Source organism: Hippocampus bargibanti, linkage group LG01 (assembly GCF_051943395.1).
Source record: "Hippocampus bargibanti isolate YZ-2025 linkage group LG01, ASM5194339v1, whole genome shotgun sequence".
Taxonomy (NCBI): domain Eukaryota; kingdom Metazoa; phylum Chordata; class Actinopteri; order Syngnathiformes; family Syngnathidae; genus Hippocampus; species Hippocampus bargibanti.
Genome location: NC_142734.1, coordinates 7,007,918 through 7,022,041, shown reverse-complemented (window position 1 = coordinate 7,022,041; position 14,124 = coordinate 7,007,918). Strand labels below are relative to the sequence as shown.

General features: G+C 43.1%; 1 protein-coding gene across 1 annotated transcript in view; it reads right to left on the bottom strand.

Moving 5' to 3' along the window:
• Positions 1-11,593, bottom strand: part of LOC148902902 (low-density lipoprotein receptor-related protein 1-like) — a 107,933-nt gene extending 96,340 nt beyond the window's left edge. The window contains exon 1 of the mRNA XM_088992903.1: positions 10,971-11,593. Coding sequence (XP_088849029.1) covers positions 10,971-11,043 — 73 coding nt within the window. The 5' untranslated portion in view covers positions 11,044-11,593. The remainder of the gene's footprint in view (positions 1-10,970) is intronic.
• Between the last annotated feature and the right edge of the window lie 2,531 nt (positions 11,594-14,124).

Genomic DNA, 14,124 nt, shown 5'->3' with positions numbered 1-14,124 from the left:
TTGGGTAAGACCTACCAATGTTGAACCTGTGATTACTAAAGAACTCTCAAAACAAACTTATTTTTCTGGAGAACGAGCGATTTCTTTTGGTAGATTCGATTATAACAGACACAACTATTGTCTGGATGGATCGTGAAAGATCCAATAAAAACATCCGGTGGTGAATGAGTTCAGATGCACTTAACATAAACACGGCAAACAGAGTGAGATTGATTTTAATTACCAAACAAATGATGATCTGGACATCAAAAGGCCATGGATCCAGGCCACTTCTGATGGCAGGATACACACCTAGTTCAGATGATTGCTTGATTCCTCCCCCATGCAACTAAACTGGCACAATGCAAGTGATCTATTCAATGTCATAGATAGCAATAGGGTGGCGGAATGATGCAGGGAAATATTGCGACTGAGCCGCCGTTTGCTTACTTTATCAATTTAATTCAACCTTGAACAGTCATCCTATCTATTTGGAAATGGTATATAGGTTGTTACTTATATAAATATTTTACACCCTGACTACTCAAAGCACTTATACTGTTTCTTTATTTACCTGCTGATGACACAACATCAGAAGCAACTCTGACAGTATGGTCGTCTCCCGGGAGGGTTGGGAGACGACCATACCGCCATACAGCCACACCACTCCCGACTTGTTCAGTTCACGAAGAACGAAAATGGTTCTCTTTGTTTTGTGCAACTGTACAGCAATAACGCTCTGGGAAGGACAGTAGCAAAGGTCTCATTGTGATTCTCGGCAGGCACGAAGGTCTCTCTCACCCTGGATGACTCGACTCTCCTACGTGCTTGGCAGGCAGAGAGGTTTTGGAGGGTGGGCGCCAAATGGGACGGGAATTAAATCACAAGAACGCATCAAAGCCGTGTATCATTGCAGTCAGGTCCCTTTTTGGCGGCCCCACTGAAAGAGTTTAGGGGTCTGACTTTCAGGGGACAAGTAAGCATGTTCATGTCAAAACGTGGAACCAAAACTGCTTTTTTAAATGTGTTGTGGTGTGTAAAAACAAATGAACATGGAGCTGTAAGAGATGACAGTGAGACTGCGATCTAAGAACGGTGAAAGCGTGTCTTTTTAATGTGTTTCGAGGACATGAGCACATACAGCCACTCATGGTAGGAATGGGCCTCAGTCCAACTGACTGACTCCTAAGCTCAAATAAGTAAAACCATCGAAGCCGTTGAGAGACTGCTTGGGTGAAGTCGTACTCTCGCAGTCTTCGTGACAAAGTGACTGAATTGGGCCTTGAGTTCCTCTAGAGTGGGCGTCAAACTGTAAATAAAACAGTGCGGGGGAGGGGGGAGGACTGGCAGCCTCAATCAGAGCTCCTCCAAAACTCACTGAAATATTTCACACAGAGATGTGATCCAGCCAGAAATTCCTTTTTATTCCAAAGTAAATTGCGACAACGCGCAAGAGGCTGGCATGTTAGAATCCGACAATAGGAAATTAAAAGAAACCAGAGTTCATGGTAGCTAACAAATAAGGATTAAAGTAAGAAGATTATGAAAATTAAAAGGGTCTTACCAAGGCATGGGGATGAAAAGGTCATTATTCTACAGTAGTCAGTAAAAACAACCTCTGTACTAAATTTGTACAGGAACGAATGACACGGTTACTTTTTGGAATGGTCCGACATGCAAACGAAATTAGATCCAAAGTGTAAAGATATTCTTGAACTTGTTTCCAATAAGGTTTTCATTAGCAAGAGGCCGAACAAGCCTCACTGTTGTCCCATTAATAATTGTTAATTGTTATTTCTCCCCCAGTGAAGATTAAGCGGTTCGCAAAGTGAACAAATGAATGATTTTTCCCTAACAATGTCAAAGGTTGAGATATGCATTCATTCTCACAATGCACAAGTCCAGAGATTCAACTCCAGCCTTCCGTTGTGGAGTTGACATGTTTTCTCCCGTGCAGGCGTACGGTTTCTCTGGGTACTTCAGTGTACTCCCACATTCCAAAGACATCCATGCAAGGTTAACGGAACATTCTGAATGGTCTCAAGACATTATTGTGACTTCGAACAGTTGGTTGTTGAGGTGTACTGGCAAGCAGTTCAGGGTATAGCTCTCCTACTGTGCCAAGACAGCTGGGATAGGCTCTAGCTCGCTTGCGTCACATTTATTCTGCCGTTCAACAAAGACATTCTTGCCACCACTGACTCAGAGGATGAATCTGACAAAATCTGCAGTGTGCACCCGTGCACCTATTACAGGGACTTTTTTGTCCATACATCAAGAACTTTGATTCTACTCTGCCACCAAATGCCGATTCAAAAAGTTATATCGGAGCAACTGGCTTGTGCACTGTAGGCCTACCGGACCATTCCTTTGAAATAAAAAGGGGGGAAAACATTGAAAATGACTGCTGAGCCCAATTCCCATTAGGTGACATAATGTTCATCTTTTTCATTTGCAGTGGAATAAGTTGGATTTAAATTGAAAGCACCTTTTTTGTGGGTGTCCATATATTCAAACAGATTTTAAAGTTTTATGCCAGAATATAATGTATTGGAATATTTTTGGTGATATTGTCCATTTCTCTATATACCAATAATATTAAAATTGGATATCCTGCAAAATTACATGGTAGGAGTTCTCGAATTGTGCAAGTGCGTCTAAGCGCGTGCACGTGTGTAGCGCTCGAGTCTCTGCCCAAAAAAAGAAATACATTTGCACCAGGGCCCTATCACCACAATGTTACGCCTCCGGTTTCAGAGCTATGGAGCCAATATACAAGCAGAGAAAATAAAACAATTTACAACCTCCTCAAATGCATTTGACCCTTGGCAGCGCAAGAGCACATTTGTATATTGTACTGTGTGATCATGCTGAGTGATTAATTTGTATCAACCACACAGAATCTTCCTGGTATGTGCTTCTGGCTCAGGCTAGCGGATTTGGTTGGATTCTGAGTAAACTGCTGGCTATACGGTGTACACATTGAATTTCCTCATGCGGGGCCCAGCAGAGCGCCGCGCTGTCCAAACAGTGCACACTGAGGTGCCCGCAAGCACAGTTCATGGCAACAAGCATTAAACATGAGCGAGTGAACAAATGCACAAATGTTCACCAAGTCCCGCTCTGACAGTTACATCACCACAGGAAGACTTTAGAGAAAAAAAAGAAATAGTTTGGAAGCCATGTCTTGATAGGAGAGAAGTAAGATCAGGAGGTGTTGATTTTAAATGTGCGCCAAAATACAATGTCAAAACAATCGTGAAGGCCGAAAGCAAGGCTGCGGGAGGGAGCAGGATGAGTTGTTGATCCAAGCTGCGGAGACCTTCACTCACCATCACCAGCTGGGACACAATATTGACCAATTCCCCTAACCCACAATATGTCTGTCTCAATAGGGCCATCACTGCAGAATAAATTAAATGCAGTGACATTCCGGCACCTTGTAATTGATGTCACGTGTGAAACATAAAAGGCAGGGGATTATTGCATAGGTAAACAGCTTTTATTTGAATTACAATAAAAGATAAAAAGGTTTCTTCAGCCGTCATCTGTACTTCATTGAAGGTGTTGGCCTTTTCGCTCCTCATCCAAAGAGATTCGTCAGCGAACTAAAGTTGTGCTGGTAACTCTGGCCCTATATATCCCTGCCCTAAGGTTGGGGGAGCAGTAGACTACTCCCTGAAGCTAATCTGATTACTCCTTTTGTTCTGTCTAATGACCTTTAATGGTCAATGTCTGACTCTTATTGCCCCATTAGCTCTGGTATTAGCATGAATAAGCCTATGTTCTAAAATAAACCTTAAATCACCACGGCAATTTTGTGAAAGGTTTTGCAAAAATTGCTTCTTTTACTGCCTTTTCAAACCATCTATTTTCTTTAGCTAAAATTTTAACGTCACTGTCGTCAAATGAGTGGTCGTTAGCTTTTAGGGGCAGATGGACGGCAGATTGAAGCCCACGAGCAATGTCCCTGTGATGTTGATAAAGTCTTTTTTGAGCATTTGTTGAGGTCGTAGGTCATTACCACGTAGGCTTAGTCATGCTGATGAGGTGATACCAAAGATAATGGGGCAATCACAGCCAGGCATAGAACATTAGAGACAATCAGACAAAACAAAAGAAGTAATCAGATTAGTTTCAGGGAGTTGTTTATTGCTCCCCCAACCTGAGAGCAGGGGCCTATCAGACATAGGCCTGGCACCGCCACCGCTGTCAAACAGGGATACACAGTATATAAGGCCAGAGTAACCAGCACACCCTTAGTTCGCTGACGAAGCTCTTCAGATGAAGAATGAAACATCCGACATCTTAAAAGAAGTACAGATGACGGCTGAAGACACCTTTTCATCGATTGACCACTCCTGTACGACTGAGAGCCTACAGAGACGTATTAGAACAAAAGGTTATTTTCCAGATGGCAAAAAAAAACGCACGAGTACACCTCCTTTCCTATTAGTAGTTACTGGTCTTGGAAGTATGACAATTCATTTAAATGCTTATTTTTGTCCAAGGTAAATTTCATACACCCAACATTAAATCATTCTCAATTGACTTAGACTAGGAATTATGGCCAGATACATTGTACATAGTGCCCAGTTCACAAGCATGTATTTAGTCATTGATATTTAGCTGGAGTTTGATGAGATTTTCTAATTCTTCATGCGTGTCAATGCAAAGATTATTTCTCTGATTTGGGCTGATTCCAAAACCGCAGGTCTTCCGTGCGACCTACGGCTGAACGCATCCTGGGGGGATTTTAGTTAAACCCAAAGGAACTTATCACAATTCAAGCATCATGTTAGTTCAATGTATTACCGCAAATCAATTTTTGGGCTCAGCGATATTATCGGGCTGTGTTTTATTGGACCGCTGTTTAAAGTTGCTGATACTGCAGCTAAAAGATGACAGTCTCAAGGAAAGGAATACATCTGTATCTCGATGAATTTGCTTCATAGCACGAACGCAAAAGTAGGGCACACAAAGCGTCTTGTTCTTTTCCTCTTTTGAGGAAATGAATTCTCCCATGCAGCGACATCATGTAATTAGACCCCCACCACCGCACCCCACCCAAGGTCAAATGTGAAAGCAGTGTAGCTTCACACACTTGAGACGGATCCCAACGCAAGACTATTTGCATTATGAGGAACAACATGTGGAGAAAGAGGGCAGATGGAAGTTGTTATTCCTGCATTTTTGGGCCCCCATTAATAATTCAGATGGAGCAAAGTCAAGGCCATTGGGATATATTACGGAATAAGAAAGTCAAGTCACAAAGTATTTGAAGCAGCTGAAAAGAGTCTGAAGACGAAATGCTGCAAAGTATTCACCAGTCCCATTGCAGACAGAGGCATTGACAAATCATTTCAGACAGCACAAATTACGGTACCTGAGCTTTATTGAAGTTGAACATAAGCCAAACAATTTAAGAGCCTCTATAAAAATATGCTTCAATGTTGTCATCGTGTTTTCTTCACTACTGATGTAGCACTTCATTAAAAAATGACTCTTGTTTACAGTACTTCAATGTCATAGTGGTACAAAAATATATATTTGACCACATTTGTAACTCCAAACACTTCTATTCGTAATTAAATTCTGCTGCTTTTTGTGGTGTGTGCAATTCAGCTACATAGGGAGCCATGTAATAATATATTGACCAAATCTGGAGATGTCTCAGGACCTCGGCAAGGCCATACTGTTAGTGTTCTTTCGAGAGGATAAAGAATATGAGCCTGTGAGTATTGTTATATTATGCATCTTCATGTGCTGCGCCACCATTAGTTTAGGTTAGAGGATTACAACCTTGTGACATAAGGGCTTTTCAAATTACATGTTCGCATTAACTCATTCACTGATATGTGCAAAAATGTGTCGACTCCAGTGCCAGGGTTTTTGTCACTTTCACTCAAATTCCACACACCCACAGAATATTGAGTTTTAGGACTACAGAAACATTCAATGCAGTGTAAGAAATGTTAGACTCTCTTCCTTCATCAGAAAAAAAGAGTTAATTCCTAAATTGTATGGGTCTGGAGTTATCTGAGCTTGAAATGAGGGCGGCTGTCCAAAATACAATGCAATACAGCATAACTTGTATAGGTCTGGAGTAATATGAGGGGAAAGTGGGGGCAGCTGCACAAAAGGCAAATGCTGCCAGAGGTCTGACCAGCGCTTTATCGGCACCCCCTTGGAAGAAAACTAAAACCCAAACAACTTCGGGAATGGCGCTCCACGTATTATTTTCAATTCCCGAATAAATCCGGGAATGGCAGTGAATGAGTTAAGATAGTGGACTTTAAGGCAAAGTTATGTGTCTTTGTTGAATATACAATGTGCGGTTTTCTTCGGTGTATGTTTAGGTTGGAAGAAAATCCGAAAAGTCAATGAAAAAAAACGGCATGACACCTGTTTTTCATTCGCAATCAAACTGCTGACCGTTGAGGTCTCAGCGAAGAAATGGACAAACCGACAGAGAGACAGATCAACAGACGGGCTGATGGACCGACCGATTGATAAATAGCAAACTAGTTTGCGGTCTGGAGAACAACATGAACTCAGCTGTGGGAAGTTGAGTATCAACACATGAAAGCAGGAGTTCGGAACATTCCGTTTGTTCTCGAAAGCAAGCGTGAACTGATTAATTGTTTCGTTGATCGTCACGTTCGGGTTGGTGACCAATGGGTGGCACTGTCTGCCCCACCTGCAGCTGCACAGGTGTTGGTTGTTGTAATCAGGGGCAGTTAAAAGGACTCCCAGTACAACAATTCGGTGTCAGGTCATTGTTTGTTTCACCCTGTCAGGTTTGTTTCATCTTGTCATGTTTTACTCATGGTTTTGTTTGATACTTTGGAATTTCTGTTCCGATGACTTTGATGTTTTAGATTTTTTTTCCTGCTGACTTTATTTTGATAAGATTTGTCAAATGCACCCTGCTCCACGCTCCTGCTTGCTTTTTGGGGATCCACCACCATCACCAGCAAATCGTGACATTGATAGACCGTTAATTTTTCTCGTCGTGATGCCAATGATAACTGGTATGTAGACAATGACGCGCTCTGATGACCGTGCACATTCCCGTTACTTTGAAGAAAATTTGCCCTTGACATTTTACTTCTGCGGAGCAAGAGTTAAAATTATCCCGAGCCCCGGCAATTGAACCCTTTACAAACGCTAAAACAAAACTCTGGGTGGTCAGCTGGGAAACTCATGTAAGGAGTTGACTATCAGTGATGTGGGCTGCCAAGCAGTACTCACAGCCGCCTCAGGTGTTGGGAAAACATCACAGCCTCCTGCCACATTTCAACAAGACTGGGTGCTACTGTGCGGCATTCAATAAGAGTGACGTTCTTGTCACTTCCGTAAAGGCACGTCACCTCACATATGCACTCATAGTCCAGTGTGAGGGTTGTTCACTTTGGGAAAGGAACAGGAGAGTGGGACATTATCAAGAGATGATCCAATGCCCGTGAAACACTCACAATCTTTTCCTTTGAGGGATGTGGGTAAACACTGATGTGGTGAGCAGAAAACTATTGGGAATCAACAAACTCTCTTTCATCTGCGGCCTCTCACACTTACAAGATGCGTGCAACGTTGAGGGAAGCGAAAGGGTTGAAGCAGTCTACTTTTAGCACCTTTGTACTGAGTCATGATCATTTCACAGAAAGTGAAACACCACAATGGCCACAAATCGTGTTTGTTGACAGTAGCAGGTAACTGTCAGGTGTCGTTATTGTTTTGTCCCCTTTAGATCACCATCCAAATATTCTACTGTAGTATCAGTGGGTTTTGAGGGTGTATGGCTTGGTAAGGCAGATGTTTACAGTGCTAGCTGTACGAGAAACGTGAGACCATGTGCAATCAAAAGGTTTGGGCAAAACGAGTCTAAGCTGCTGAAGAATTCAAAGTCTCTGGCCCTGAAATGCTGCTGAGGTCAATTATTCAAGTTCACGCATTAAAATGCCAGCAGGGTGATTGTGATGAGGAACCCTTCCAATGACAGCAACAGGATGTCGAGTATAAACTCAAGGTACAAAGGGCAGATCTGGCCCACCGCAGCATTTCATGAGGCTATTATTCTCGATTTACAATACAATACATCCTGATTTATCTAGCGCTTTCACAAAAGCTGTAGAAAAGCGCTTTACAAAACACTTGAAGCAAATAATAAACACAACATACAACATAAAAACCAGTGGCGGGCCGTGGATTTAATCGCTAGGCCTTCAGTAGTGCTATGTCTGAATCAATCCAGACTGAAAAAAATGTGGTATGATTTACTACAAGTCATCTAGAGGGTACCATTAGCCAGGAAATAACTGACTGACCTTTCTTAATAATGTCCATTTTTTCTTGAAAAGTCCATCTTGAAAATGGCTTTAACAGTAAATTTCCAAACAAATCAATTTCTTCTCTTCCTTCAGCCATTGTGGGTTGACAAATCCACTATTAAATCAACACAACAATATATTTGCTTGTGCAGCTCACTACTGATACAGTGTGCTAGCTCTGGCCATTATGCTCGTCACTAGCAGCTTGTGATCAGAACAGTTTTCACAAACTATGATTGGCTAGTCACTAGCCAATCATAGTTTGTGAAAACTCTGACGTTAACCAGCGCCTTCAAGAAGGCCTCGGTACCCCATTTGGATTGCCAACTTAAAATCTGATAGGTTAGAACAACCCTTTGATCGACACATTTAATGCTCCAGGGTCCCCAGAGCTGATTGTGAAGGTGTATAGGTACCTTTCTGACTCTGGTAACAAATGATGCCTGAAATGTGATTAGTTAAATGCTTTAATACGAAAACACACGTCTGGAAGCAGCAAAACAGAGGAAAAGTAATGAAAGAAAACTGAAAGACAATTTGCAATTATTTACTGAGAATTTGTGCACAAAATATAATTAACATCAGATATTTTTAGGCCAGCAAAGAAGGCTTTGCAGGCCTTTTCCGATGTAAAAGCTTGGCCAAAGCAAACATGCGGATCAAACCTCTAAAGATGGAGGAGACTGATTTGCTGTGGCGACCCCTTGAAGGAAAAAGCCGAAAGGAAAAGAAGAAGTTAGGAAACAAAAATGTGATGTCGGTTGTCCTTTAAGCGACATGACAATGGTCTCCCTGTGCCCAACAGTAGAAGGGGCTTCTGTAATTTGCCAGTATAATCAGCTCAGTTTCTATTTTGAAAATCCCTCCATTTTGGAAACCTTCACCCACTCATTCCCCACCCTTGTTTGTCGTCATGATGCCATTTAAATCAAATCCGGTGAAATGAGGTGAGGATTTTAACCGGATATTTTAAACATTAAAGTCTACCGGCGACAGTGTGGTTCACACAGCGGCTCCTACTTTGAGGCCGTTCATTCAAGATCGAAAGGCCTGCGCTCGACTTGACACAGCACCTTTTCTGGCCACAGCGCTTATGAAGGCAGCACTTTTTACAACCGCCACAGTACCACCACAAGTAAAAGCCGTCTGTTCAGCAGTGAACTGTTTTGACTTTGTGACCTTCCTCTTGCTAATCCCCTCTCATTCATAAAATGCTGCTGTGCCCCCTCCCTTTCACCCCTGCGGTCTATCATTTGGACTCCAGAGGAGTTCTTTCTGGTCTTTGGACTATGTCAAACTCAAATTCTGATCAAACATACACCGCTTAAGTTGACTCTGAAGCACAAACGTAGATCTTGCGTATCATTAGCAGGCCCATACTCTTCAACACAGGTCCGTCTCAACAAATGCCTCCAGCAGACGTTTATTTCACTTTTCAAGTCTTTCCTCTCCCTCATCTAAATTGGATTAATGGTCTCCCTGTCCCCAGATGTCAAATACTACTGATGGGAGGAGAAGGGAGGAGCTTTGTGACTTTTGTAACCCTGGCTATGCTATTCACTGGGGGAAAACTGAAAATTATGTTGGTACATTGGTATCCTTTATACCCTTTATAACACACGTGTCAAAATCAAGGTCCAGGGGCCAAGTCCGGCCCACCACATCATTTTTTCGGGCCGCGAAAGCAAATCAAACTTGTGAAATTCCATGATGCTCGCTAAAATCCTAACTAAAATTTCATATTTTTGGATGTAAACCACAATAACAGTCATTATTCTTGACTTCAGATTTGAAAACTAGTTATTCATTAATTTGTTGTGCACTCTATATCTAATATGTGGAGGGGATTAAACATTCTAATGCTCTCCACAAATTCATAATGGCCCTCGAGAGGAAACAATAACTACGATGTGGCCCGCGGCAAAAAAAAATGACTTTGACACACCTGCTTTATAATATCTAATTACAAGAAAAGTATGCAGCCAGTTCAGACTGACTCTTCTCAATGAAGCATGTTCTTCCTTTGCAATACAAACTATTACACATGCAATGTGTGTGTCCAAAGTAAAAGTGTCAAAAAAATCAAAAAGGACATGCCAATGTGACCCAATGCATGCCTGCAAACTGGCAACTTCAACAGGTCCATGCTGTTCAAATCTCGTTAGTCAACTCCAGGACCTGCACTGTCATCATTGGATGGCAAACCGTGCTGTCAGTGGTACCTCAGAGAGGAAAGTCAATCTCGCGTAACACGACCAATCTTGTTTCATAATGAACACCAAGTGTGGCTACATAAAAGTGGGGATCGTGCGGGAGGGGGTTGCTTGTCATTCACAAGGAGAATATGTCTGATGGTGGTATCTTGTGCTGCCACACGGCTTCTTCTACCTGCTTGTTTTTGGAAACGACCTCGTGGTCGTTTTTGCTTTGAAAAGTAGGCCCTTGAACCCAGATCAGATCTCGGCAAAATGCTCGAACTGTATTTGTGCGCGCCACTTTCACTGATGAATGACTCGATCATGGCATTCGACGGAGGCTGCATGCATGCAGCTTTGTGTGTGTGTGTTCACCGCTCGGGCCTGTGTTTTGTATGCACCATAATCAAGTGGTCACGCTTTCCTTTGAGCATGACAGTGCACGAGCGGCCAACAGGCGACTTACCTTCGGCAGCACCGTTAGGAGCGATGACCCCCAGGCTGAGCAGAAATCCAAAATAGAGCCAGCTCATCGCCATCTCCCGAGCAATGCCCCGATGGTGCTGCGATTGGCAAAGGAGCGGTGAGATGTCGCCGGGGGGACTTGACTGGATCTCCAAACCCAAAGTAGTCCGATCGAGCACCTCATCCGAGCCCCCAGCTCCGATTATCACGCTGGGGTCGTGCGTTTGTTGGGCGCACCCTCAGTTCAGCACGCCTCCTCTTTTTCTTCTTCGGGGGTGGAAGGTACGGAGACGACGCTCACGTTAGACGCGGGGCTGCTGCAGGGCTGTCATGTAAAGTCTTGGAAAGGGCGCTCAGTTTTCAAACATCATGCACAGTGTGGTTCCTCTCAGGCGGCGCACACTCAACACCATGCCACCACCGCTACAAGCTCGCACTCACTCACTTTCACCAGCACGCGCACACAGAGGCGCAGACGCGAGCACACCGGCTTCCCTCACAGATTTCGCTAATAATATAACGGGCAAACACAAAATACACAAATAAAAGGCGCTTTCGCCTGGGGGCGCAAAAAGTGTCTCCTCAAACGTGCAATTGCACGAGTGGATTCTAAATGTCCAGCTCCGAGGTAATGACGAGCCTGTGACGTAACAGCTTGATTCTCCACCAAAAAAACGGGAGGTGAGCGACGGAGGTTGTCTGCGCATGCGTCAGCAACACCTCCCCTTTCCTTCAGTTTCATGCGCCTTTTGAGTCCACTGTCAGGGGGGGCATGCGTGGGGTTGGGGAGTGGGCCTCAGTTCAACATCTTTGTACTGTATGGGCCTCACCCTTATACGTAAAGACTGCATTCATTGCTTTCTATTTAAGCTTGATCATACTTGAGAAATCCCACCATGTCAATAGTTGGATGAATTTTGTGCAATATTATTTGTAAAAATGCCCCCCAAACGGGAAATGAAAATAGGAAAAACATGTCAGCGTATTTTTTTCAAGTTTCAGCACTTATTTGCCACACCACATATGTTTATCAAGGAAACGACCAAATGCAGTAGTCGAGTTTGGCCCGTTGACTGGAGCTCTACTTTTTATAATAAATAGCGTCCCCTGATGGTGGATAACTGCATAATGATTCGCCAATAAAGCTGGAAAACTATGGTGAAATTTGAGTTTTGTTCTATCGCTGTTTTTGAAAAATTCAAAATAAATGTTCAGACAAGCAGTCTGAATTTGGTGTTTTGTTTGTTGCTTTTCATTGTTCTTTCTGTTCTTTTTTTGCATTTTAGACATTTATTAGCGGTGTTGTATTTCAAATTCAACCGACCAAAAGGTGGGATTACAAGGAGGAGGTTGAGTGATTCTTTTTTGTTGATTGCACGAAGATATTTGCGTTTAACCTTATTTTTGTCAATGTATTTCATATTGCAAAATGTGCAAGTCAGCCACACTAAATAGAAAGCCATTAAATATATTGCCCTAAACTTTACCTTAAGTCTTCTCCTTAAAAAAAGATAACAATGTCCGTTATCTGCAATAATCCATAAAATCTTATTTAGTTGATTGCAAAATGACCCCCGTTCAACTATCATGTAGTTTCTTATATGTAAATGCGTGACAAGTAGACATATTGTTGACGGGAGGTGGGAAAAAAACTGCTAGTTTGTGTTTAAGTATATTTTGAAAGCCAACTGAAATCAACATGGTTTTACTCCATGATAATTTCATTAGGAACCGCTGAAAGACGATCTCAGTTCTTTGTTGAGTAGTTTTCTACATTGAATAATCTCAACCTGCAGGGGGCGCTGAATACTTACAAGTGTAAGCGACGTGATCTTGCGTTTTAAACCGAACCACCAAATAACGTGCCAGTGCGTGTGAGTGCGCGCACGTGCGTCTGTGTGTGTGTGTGCGTGCGTGTGCGCGCGTGCGTGTGTGATTATATCCATTCAACCGCTTTCTCTTGTATGACATTCAAGAGAGATTTGACGAATGATTTTTTAAGGAACGTCTAAGTGGACTTTGCAAATACCGAGATGTTAACAAATCATTACATTTTCGTGGTTCAGTATGCCCCCCACCCCCAGCCTCAACCCCCATGGTTCTCACTTGCATTTCATAGTGGCCGCCAAAACAACAGGTGAGTGTTGGAGACAAACTGATAGGAGGTTTATTGTAGTGTCACTGGAGTGAAAATGCCCTTTAGACTCTTTTCACTACTGTTTACTCTGGGGCCTATATTATAAAGGAGAATGTTAACTATGTGTGGAATCTGTAGGGGGAGGGTGGTTAAGAGCCCTTAGTGGGTGATACGTATCTGAAGAATCGCTGAATACTATGTCCACACAACACCAGGATAGTTGTGGTAATAGGGTATTTTAAGTAACTTGTAGGTACTTGTTTTGTAAGGGTCATCGCAGGTCACCGCGGCTATTGTTGTCATTATTGTCACTTTGCTGTGTCAACACAGTGAACCAACAATTGCCGGTGTCAGCGCAACCTGAGAGCGCCCTCTTTGTCATATGGAGGCTTTCGCCAGCATGCTTTGTGGGAGACGGACTGAAAGCGCGCCAGCGTAAACACTCCCAGACCACATGTTCTCTCAGGGCAGAAAGGCTGGCCTCTCTCCAACCACATCTGCACACAATCTCCAAGCTTTTAGTCAGCTAGCCGCGGAGGGGGAGGAGGAAAGAGTAAAGAAATATTTCCAGACTAGAAGAACCTGCTTCTTCTGTGATTGTAGTGTCAAGAAAGATAAAAGTGACGACATCTGGCCCAGTCCATTCTATAGGATGCAAATCACTACAGATTTTTGCGGCATTGATGACTATTGTAGAAGAACTGTTGCTTGAATCCAGTTGTTACTCAATCTTCAGAAGATTGTAGCATGCATCAAGGTCCTGATCGTTGCTGATGGTAGCGTGGTACACTCAACTGACAGTCAGCTTGGGATCGGTTCTTACTTAGTGACGGTGTGAATATGGTCTTTGTATGTGGCCTGCAACTGACTGACTCAACTGCTTTGAGGGTGACGTCTCCCTTCCGGTCGAAGTCAGCAGACATAGGCTCTAGCACCTCCCCGCGATCCCCTCAGGATAAGCAGCGAAAATGAATGGACAGGTCAAGCTCCTGACTGTCAGCCACAATTGGCATCTTGA